The sequence below is a fragment of the Atta cephalotes genome, assembly GCF_000143395.1.
Source record: "Atta cephalotes unplaced genomic scaffold scaffold00015, whole genome shotgun sequence".
NCBI classification, from domain to species: Eukaryota; Metazoa; Arthropoda; class Insecta; order Hymenoptera; family Formicidae; genus Atta; species Atta cephalotes.
In genome coordinates this window covers 5,390,126-5,399,537 of record NW_012130079.1, presented here as the reverse complement: position 1 = coordinate 5,399,537, position 9,412 = coordinate 5,390,126, and the positions used below count along the sequence as shown (strand labels likewise).

General features: G+C 32.4%; 2 protein-coding genes across 2 annotated transcripts; one reads left to right on the top strand and one right to left on the bottom strand.

Moving 5' to 3' along the window:
- Window positions 1–2,561: 2,561 nt before the first annotated feature.
- Window positions 2,562–4,323, bottom strand: LOC105618118 (cell division cycle protein 123 homolog). The gene is made up of 6 exons (XM_012199657.1): window positions 4,114–4,323; window positions 3,916–4,020; window positions 3,305–3,527; window positions 3,066–3,188; window positions 2,728–2,987; window positions 2,562–2,624 (listed from the first exon to the last, which is right to left on the bottom strand). Exons 1-6 carry the CDS (start codon window positions 4,321–4,323, stop codon window positions 2,562–2,564), a joined length of 984 nt encoding a protein of 327 aa, XP_012055047.1.
- A 1,433-nt stretch (window positions 4,324–5,756) lies between these two features.
- Window positions 5,757–9,091, top strand: LOC105618117 (rab proteins geranylgeranyltransferase component A 1). The gene is made up of 11 exons (XM_012199656.1): window positions 5,757–5,805; window positions 5,908–5,974; window positions 6,424–6,615; window positions 6,699–6,885; window positions 6,968–7,205; window positions 7,315–7,537; window positions 7,614–7,820; window positions 7,909–8,033; window positions 8,114–8,274; window positions 8,401–8,571; window positions 8,782–9,091. Exons 1-11 carry the CDS (start codon window positions 5,757–5,759, stop codon window positions 8,953–8,955), a joined length of 1,794 nt encoding a protein of 597 aa, XP_012055046.1. The 3' UTR covers window positions 8,956–9,091.
- Window positions 9,092–9,412: the final 321 nt, after the last annotated feature.

Here is a 9,412-nt window from a genome sequence, read left to right as displayed (position 1 = left end):
GATACTTATTAGAGAAAGAAAAGAAAATAATATAGTAGTAGTAAAATAAAACTACTATTTTATTTGACTATAAGTAATAGAAGTAAAGTAAAATAGNGTTTTTTTTTACTACACCTAATATGTTCATTTGTTGTAATATTCATAGAATAACTTATCTATTATAGTAGATAATCTTTAATATTATATTTCTTATTACTATTTATTTATTTTTTTTTTTTTGTAAGACCGCTCGCGTTCTCATGGCCTTACAGAAATAATCAATAATAAGTAAGAAATAATAATATTGAAAAAGAATTATCATTATTATAATTAATAAATATAATTAATAAATATTCTACATTACGAATATTATAACAAATAAATATATTAATTCCTTTTTTACTTACTGAGCGGTCCGTAGTACTGAATGCACGCAATTGAAAATCCGAATGTCCCTCAAAAACGAAATCTACTGCGAAGGGACATGGCCTTTCGCGATCTCGAGAAGAAATGTTTCTCGGAGATCGTTGCAAAGAGTTTTTATGTAAAAGGAACCGTGCACCATTCTGATTAATCTACGAGATTAATTATTTTGTATTAGAGGTATCTGGATGATCCTCCTTGTTTTTGTTGATAGTCAATAGGAACAGCGATATGTGCTGTCAATTATTTTTATCGAAATGGCATCGTACTTCCCTCTAGAAAGAATCAAGTTTAGTTTTTTCATACAAGGGTGTTCTTTGGGTCTTTTTACATAAAATCCATTCGACTGGTATTCGCGTATATATTGTGGGAAAGAGATCGATGCACAAATTGCAATCGCGACTAATGGGAGAGGTTGTCTGTAACAAAGCAGCGACGAAATAATCTGCCGTATTTCGCTTGCGGAAGAAGAAGATACTCTGTAAATAAGGTTTTGTTTTGCGAAGCGACTTCGCAACTTTTTTCATCATATTGCACTTGCAGATGACGGGTTTTTGCCTCGTATCTCGAAAATCCAAAGCTTGAAATCCAAGCGCAATCGCCTACTTTTGTTTGCTGTATGATAAACGAATTATGAAGTTTTTATTTAAATAAGATTCGATAAATACGCGATGGAAATATGGTTTGCTTCCCACCGAATCTCTAAATCTCTCAAGCTAAATTACACAATAAGTATGATAAAGGAAAATGTAGAGCCATTTTATTATATTATTCTCTTAAATCTGAAAATAATAACTTATTCAGAAATTTAGAACAGTTTGTATATTCAATTTTTAAGTAACGTCAAAATATAGAATAATATTTCTGTAGTATTTTTCTAAGAATTGGCAAAAGATAATAACTTTTATATTGGTTTTCATAACTTAAACTATATATATAATATATACGTATATGTTATATAATTTCAAGAAAAACGTGTTTGCATTACTAAAAAATTAATGAAATCGATATGTTATGAAAAATTAGAATTTAAGCATTTTTCATCCTTAATACTCGGCAGAACTATACAGATGAAGTGCGAGGCCCGATGCGAAAAGCTGTTGGGTCGTTTTGCGAAGAGTTCGGGTTTCAGAAACGTTCCATGGTCCACTGATAAAAATGATAAAATCGCACACAGCAGTAGTCACCCCATCCTATGGTTTTTGTTTTTATGAAGATTATGAGATGAGAGAACGAGAGGAAGGAACAGAGAGAAACATAGAAAGGGAGAGAAAGATGAAAATACTCCTTGGATATGACTGTACAGCGTATTAACTTGTCCGGAGGTACATATATCGGAGATCCTTTTTCAAAACTGAAGTATTAAGGATTGCATATTGTACATAAACAAGACATATTTTCTATATAAGGGACGTCGCTCGGTAAAAAGGCCGATGGCTCGAAAAATACTGCAATATTATGATAATTCTTTCAAGCGGTAGGATAGCCTTTAATCGTTTTATGTAATGTAATGATAGAAAAAGAGAGTCTGGCAGAATAAAAGTGAAAGTTCTGTATTTAAATATCCTGTCGGTGTACATTCATTCACATATACACATAGACACGCAAACGCGTCGCATCCCAAAATACAGAAACGATTTGGATTGATCAAGAATATTTAATTGCATTTACTTATACATTTACATAAATCGAAAGCTTCAGATTGTATCATGACACGCTATGAAAATTATCAGCTTCAATTCAATCGACAGATCTGATATGATCTGTATTGCATGCAGGTAATTCTGAATTTTTTGTAACGTCTATCGGAATGAAGAAACCAACAAAATTTGATAATTTAGAAAGAGCGAAATAATTGAATAAGTTCGATTATTCCTTTTGACACTGAGATGTAATCGAATGATCTCAAAATATAGGATTTAAACAGGCTAAAATGTAATGTACAAGATTTAAAGATTAGAATCCGTTCATTGTGTAATCGCGTATATTTATTAGCGCGTGTACTTATTAGTAGATATTAGCCTTCTTTGAGAAAGATAAAATGTAACAATAATTTATAATACCTCTTTTAAGTTTTGTATCCCTTATACATGTGAGTAAAAGAGTTACAGCTGATGTTTATATATAAGGAAAATATTTATTTATACGTTATATATACATCAAGTACTTTCTGAAACGTTAGCATTTTCTTTTTCATGCTCTTTCCGTTGACTTTCCACTTCCTGCAACAAAGTTTTGATTGTCGTAATCGAGTGTCAAATCTAAAAACTAAAATAAATCGCTAAATTTTGCAAGCGTATTTCTTCAATAACCAGAAGAACATACCCTCTGAATAAGGTCCAGCAACGTGACATTATCTCTCGATTGGAAAAACTCGCTGATCTCTTGCGGAATACAAAATTGCATTGGTGGCTTTGGCTGAATACCTATCTCCTCCCCAATAAAACGGAATTCCGGCGTATTTTCAATATGATTTTGCAATTCGTCATATGTGAAAAGCGTTTCCTTTGTAGATGCTGCATCCATTGTACCAAAATCTATTATTTTTACTTTATCTTTCTTATATCGTATAACGTCGAAGGAATCTGTCAGAAGTAAAGTTAATTCTATAAGTTAATAAAAATTTGATATCGTTACTAATTTTAATATGGTGCTCTACCTACAATTGCGTAATGGAAATCTGCCTTTGATGCGCTCTAAAAATAAGCTCTTAATATCCGTCTGTATGTCATATTTTTGTGACTCATTGGAACTATGGTACTGCGATATATCCCTCTGACTTATAGCTGCATAAAATATGATTTGTTATCGCAAAAGTTAACTTTGTAAAAGCAAAAAAAAATCACAAAAGCAGTTAATAAAATTTGACAATTAAGAAAAAGAAAACTAAGTGATAAGTTACCAATGAGCTCATTATCTATAACAAAGCAGCGAAATTCTGTGCAAGGATTAATATCCCGCCATTGTTTCAACACCAGACAGAAAGGCAAAGAGTTCTCATAGTCCTTTGAAGATTTTACGATGTTCAGATCTTTAGCAATCCTATCAGAGCTTTTCAGTAACAAATAGATTTCTTCTAGTGTGTTACATTTGAGAGTCTTTGTGGGTGCAACCCACATAGCATCCTGTAATATAATTACCATTACATATTATAAATTATACTAATTATACTAATTATAATTTTCTTTTTATTTTAATAAATTTTGTCCTAATATAAATATATATTGTTAATAAATATATATTGTTGTAATTAAAACTATTATTACAAAATTATACTACTATTATATTTCTATTAATATAACAGAAAATTTATGAACAAGCTATTTGATTCATTAAATACAAAGTATTTTAGAAAAGGAATTTTTGGTTTTGGAATTGTCACATTTGGAATTTTACTGCATATGGTACTTTTTTTATGTTGACATACATGCTTATTTATATTTTCTGAAAAATAAGAATTTTAGAAGAAATGTTTGTGAAATAAAAATATAGAAATGGTAGAAAATAATTTACCGCAGGTGTACTCCAATTTGTTTTGACAAATACTGCATCATACTCATCTAATATTTCCTGTATTTGTTGACTAAATTCAGGGAATGTCGGTTGATAATCTGTTTCCTAAAAAAAATTTATATATTATACTTGATTATTTATATAAATTTAAAATAAAGATTATAATTCTATTATTTCTCAAAATATATTAATAAATACTTCTTCTTCACATGTCACTGGTGAACCATCAACCCATTCGGAATCCTTCGGTAAAGATTTCGCTGCCTCAAGAGGCAATACAAATGTATCATGCTCCAAATATTTTAAAACTTCATCGGGAATGTGAAGAATTCTAGCCTCTAAGGAATCTTTCTTGAATATTGGATACCAAGAAGAAAAGGAGCATTCCAGTTTTAAATCATTCACCATCTTTCTCAGATATTTTGTAATTTATACGAAATTATGCTTTATTTGAAATTATATTTTATAAAATATTATTGGAATCTTAAATTTTCATCAACTTAACCACAAATTGATCTTCCTGGAACAGATTTGGTGCAATTTTGGTGACAGATCAAATCAATTACCAGAGGGCTCTGTTGGATTATATGACATAGGATATGATCAACGCGATGCTACAATGCTTTAAAACACTTTTTGATTGGTCAATTTATGAAATTCTTTTTTTTAATTGGTCAATCAAACACTTCAAAGTATTTATTGTAATAAGTATTGTAATAAGACTTTGACTACAGCCATAGAGTCACTATAATCAGAGTCAAGACAAAATCGATTCGTCTCAGAATTGGGTCCGTGCGATGTGTTGAAAGTGAAAATCTGTGTTTGTATGCACGTACTGTGTATGTGATTAGTGAAAAACATGAGTTGTGTAACATACATATAAGGGGTTCCGCACAATAAAAGGAACAGAGAATAAGAATTTCAACCTATCAGAAATCATATATTGTGGAATACACAGTTTCTGATAGGTTGAAATTCTTATTCTCTGTTCTCTGTTCCCTGTTCCTTTTATTGTGCGAAGTCTCTACGTAATACAAAAAGTCGAAATTGTAGACTATCAGCTAGAGTTCGGATTGCTTTTTCGCTTTTTCATCAAAGTAAACGCCTTAACACTTTTTGCGCATGCGTTTATACAAGAAAGCAATATCTATTGTCTCTTTCTATCCGCCATATTTGGTCCACATTCACTAAATTTTTAAGGTATTCGATCCGAGCGGATTTGCACCAACGTAGGTTGGATTAATGACTTTGTATGCTCTCCTATTGGTGGAATATGAACGTCAATTAAAAGTAGAACATTATCCAACTCAAATGGGAGCAAATCCGTTTAGATCGAAAACACTATTTGAATATAAAATCTCTAAGTCCCTAGAGTAACTAGAATCCTTTTTCTAGGAACTCTAACTGTCACTGGGACATTCTCATATGTTTTGTGTCCTGCTCCGCGAGGAGGCAGCGCGACGCTCGTGATGAACAAGACTGAGCGAGACATCCAGATTAACGATCTCATTCTCCTTTTCTTTTTCTCTCATTGCATATATCCACTCTGATCTGCTCGCCCCTTTGATTGCTTTAGTACCGTTCGTTCTGTCCAGTTCTGTCAAACTTCAGCAAAAAAGGGTTTGAATAGGGCCCGTGCGCGAGGAGTTGCGAGTGTGGGTCGCGTGCGGGGCGGGGCAAACTTTTTTTACGCGAATTTCATCGGTGTCGATCATCAAGGAAAATGAATTGATCGGTTCGCATCCGATATATCGTAGATTTATAATTTATTCGCCGATATCTTCGCACCAATTGTCACACCCGATTAGCTCCGAAGGTAGGCAACCGAGGGAGAGACAACCATGGAGGACGATCTGCCGACCGAATATGATGTGGTCGTTGTAGGAACAGGTATTGATTCTTATCATGACGGGGGAAATGGTTGCGCATCGCATTTATCAGCAGAAACTAAACTTTTTCACCAGTAATTCTCGCTGTCATGATTTCCGACAGGTATGACCGAGTCCATCGTCGCCGCGGCGGCAAGCAGAATTGGCAAGAGAGTTCTACATCTGGACAGGTAACGATCAGGTGTTTGAAGGTGATCTTTTCCTTTCTGCATTTGTCACCTGTCAATCATCCTGTCATCGTGTATAGTTTAAAATAATAATAAGCTTATAAAGACAATCATCAATATTTTTCTTATTTATTTTAATATATTTATTTAATATATTTATTAAATATATTTATTAATATTATTAATATTATTAATATTTATTATTTTATTAAATCTTTGAAAGAATATTGCCAGAATTATATAAAAGATAATCTTTCTTGCTTAATCATTAAAGAAAAAGTAAGAAGATAAAGAAGTATATTTTGATTAAATTTTTATCATGCATTTTTGTTGAAAGATAGAAAGATTTCTTTCATCTTTTCTGATTTGATATGATAAATTATTTGTAATCAAGATATTATTCATGCATATTATGATTATTATTAATTAAAATTTTTGCTTGTTTTGTTTAGCAATGAATATTATGGAGGACTGTGGGCTACATTTAATTTTGATGGCTTACAAAAATGGATAGAAGATTTAAAAACGGTTAAAAGTAGTACTAAGAATACAAATGTCGATTTGAAAACGAACGAAAAATTTTTGAAGGCTAGTGATCAATATTCCACAGTCGAGAACATTGGAGAAATCTGGTATATTTCCAAGTAAGAAATGATCTGCATAAACTGACCGTTTAACAATTTTAGTAATATCTTATGTATTCTGACTAGTTCTCTTTTTTATGCAGTGATGCAGACCTGCCTGACGTATCTTCAAAAGATACCCAGACTGAGAGTTCTGGAGATAGTGCCGCCCTCGAAGGTGCGGAAAAGACTGATCAGGACAAGGCTGATAAAAAAGAAAATGTGAAACAATGGAGCATAGACCGTATCAAGAAGGAATACAGAAGATTTAATATCGATCTGGCGCCTAAAGTAAGATTGTAAATAGTCACTTATTTGTAGACTACATTATTCATAATGTACATATGTATATAGTATGTAATTCTTATTACAGTTATTATTCGCCCGTGGTGAATTAGTAGAACTGTTGATTTCCAGCAACATTGCACGTTATGCCGAATTTCGTGCAGTCTCTAGAGTTGCTACTTTTATGGATGGTAAACTTACACAAGTCCCTTGCTCTCGTGCCGATGTATTCGCTAACAAAACGGTTAGCGTAATCGAGAAAAGAATGTTGATGCAGCTTTTGACATCTTGCATGGAACAAGGCGCCGATAGTCCAGAATTTGATGGTGCGTGTCGCATGCAAATGTATCGGATAAGAATACATTTTCTTATTTAATTTTTCTTATTTACTTAATTTTTTATTAATAATAATAATGTGTTCCTTTTATCTTTTAGGTTTCCGTGATAAAACGTTCTTAGAATATCTTAATACGAAAAATCTTACGCCTATAGTACAGCATTATGTTATGCAAGCTATTGCAATGGCAACGGATAAAACATCATGTAGAAACGGTGTTAATCGTACGAAGCATTTTCTCAATAGTCTTGGACGTTATGGAAATACGCCTTTCTTATGGCCTATGTACGGAAGCGGAGAACTGCCTCAATGTTTCTGCAGGTGCATTCCTAAAAACACGAAACTCCGAAACTTTTTTTATATTTTATCTAAAACTGATATTTTCCATACCTTTTAGACTATGTGCAGTTTTTGGTGGAATTTATTGCTTAAAAAGACAATTAGATGGTGTAGTAGTTAACGAGGATAAGTGCAAGGCCATTATCAGTGGGAAACAGAGATTGGCTTTGGAGCATTTAGTCGTAGGGCAAGGACATTTGCCACCAGAAATCGTAGCCTCTGAGGGAGAAAATCAAATTTCGCGCGGAATTTTCATTACTGATAGGTATTTTCTTCATGCAAATTTTACAATTTAAAAGATATGTGTATGCGTACAATATATTTTATTGGATATATTATTTTTCGCTGTATAGGTCAATTATGCAAGGTGAGAAAGAAAGTCTAACTCTTTTGTATTATCCGCCGGAAAAACCAGATCAAGAAGCCGTTACTCTAATTGAATTGGGACCATCTACTAATGCTTGCCCTCAAGGATTATGTATGTATAACATCAATAGGAATATATTTCAGAATCGATTTGATTTATATTCGTATCGCACATTTCTTTTTTTTCTTTAGTCATAGTTCATATGACATGCAAACGTACTAAGAATGCAAAGGAGGATCTGGCATATGTCGTGAATAAGTTCCTGAGAGCAGAACCATTTGATCCCAATGCTGTGCGTAGTTCTTCTGATTCTCATACTCAAACAGTTTCTCCTGATAAACGACATCTTCAGGTAAAGTATCAGGGATCTTTATAAAAATTGTTAATATAAAATTATATCTCTTATGAGAAGTAAAATATAAAAAATATTAGAATCGTGTAAAAGTAAACATTCTTTTTTATTGAATAATTATATTAGGATGATCGACAAGAGAAAGAAGAATCTGAGTATCCATTACCCCAAGTATTATGGTCTTTATATTTGAATTTACCTGCAAGCGACATTAAACTAAGTGATTCTGCGCCAAGTAATATACACTTATGTTCTGGACCGGATCTTGAACTTGATTTCGACTTTGCTGTGAATCAGGTACATATTGATAATAATGAGATAGTGTTAATTAAATATAAAATATAATTTTAAAAATTACTGTTTTAAATATTCTTTTTTTGTATTATTTTTGAGATAATAAATATATTTACTGCAAAACAATATCAATTTTTCAAAACTAATTTGATAAATGATACTTTTTAAAATTGCACTACATAATTCTTTAGAATTTTTATTTTTTGTTTCCAGGCTAAGAACATTTTCAAGTCTATGTATCCAGATGAGGACTTTTTACCACGCGCGCCTGATCCAGAGGAAATTGTTCTGGAAGGCGATGAAGCACCAGGCCCAAAATTCGAGGGTGGTGATATTGTAGAGGGTGAGGAGAAGCAAGATGTCGAAAAGGCCGAAAAAGAAGAATGAACAACTATCATATAATGATAGCATAATGCTTTTGCATCTCTATTGTCGAAAAACAGATAAGGCTTTTGCGCCTTTAGTGTCTTTTATCTTCATCGTTATTGCATTTCCTTATAAATATATTCGAAAAAAAAAGAAAAAAAACGAGCATGAGATACAGATTGCGAGACAGTAGTAACGAGAAGCTTTACGGCATTAACATTATTTTTTAATTGTTCGTACACTTTTACACATTGCTTTTGTCCCTTCAGAATATTTTCGTCGTTGAATCGCTTATTTCTGATTCATCTCTCACCTATATAAATGCAGTGCTTTCGCATTTCACATTTTACTAACAAAAGTGAGCTTTGGCAAAGAAGACACAGACTCGTTAGAAGAGCACAAGTGTATTTACGATGATGAAAAGTTTATGGAAATTATATCACTGGATTGGTATACTGCGATTCACGTTATATATATA

Excerpts from the sequence above, each read along its gene's own strand:
- LOC105618118 (XM_012199657.1), bottom strand. The coding sequence starts at position 4,323 with ATGGTGAATGATTTAAAACTGGAATGCTCCTTTTCTTCTTGGTATCCA. Across the intron at positions 4,021-4,113 it reads CAGTGACATGTGAAGAAGAA|GAAACAGATTATCAACCGAC; the intron begins GTATTTATTAAT and ends AATTTTTTTTAG. Across the intron at positions 2,625-2,727 it reads TGCTGGACCTTATTCAGAGG|GAAGTGGAAAGTCAACGGAA; the intron begins GTATGTTCTTCT and ends ACTTTGTTGCAG.
- LOC105618117 (XM_012199656.1), top strand. The coding sequence starts at position 5,757 with ATGGAGGACGATCTGCCGACCGAATATGATGTGGTCGTTGTAGGAACA. Across the intron at positions 5,975-6,423 it reads AGAGTTCTACATCTGGACAG|CAATGAATATTATGGAGGAC; the intron begins GTAACGATCAGG and ends TGTTTTGTTTAG. Across the intron at positions 6,616-6,698 it reads GAAATCTGGTATATTTCCAA|TGATGCAGACCTGCCTGACG; the intron begins GTAAGAAATGAT and ends TTTTTTATGCAG.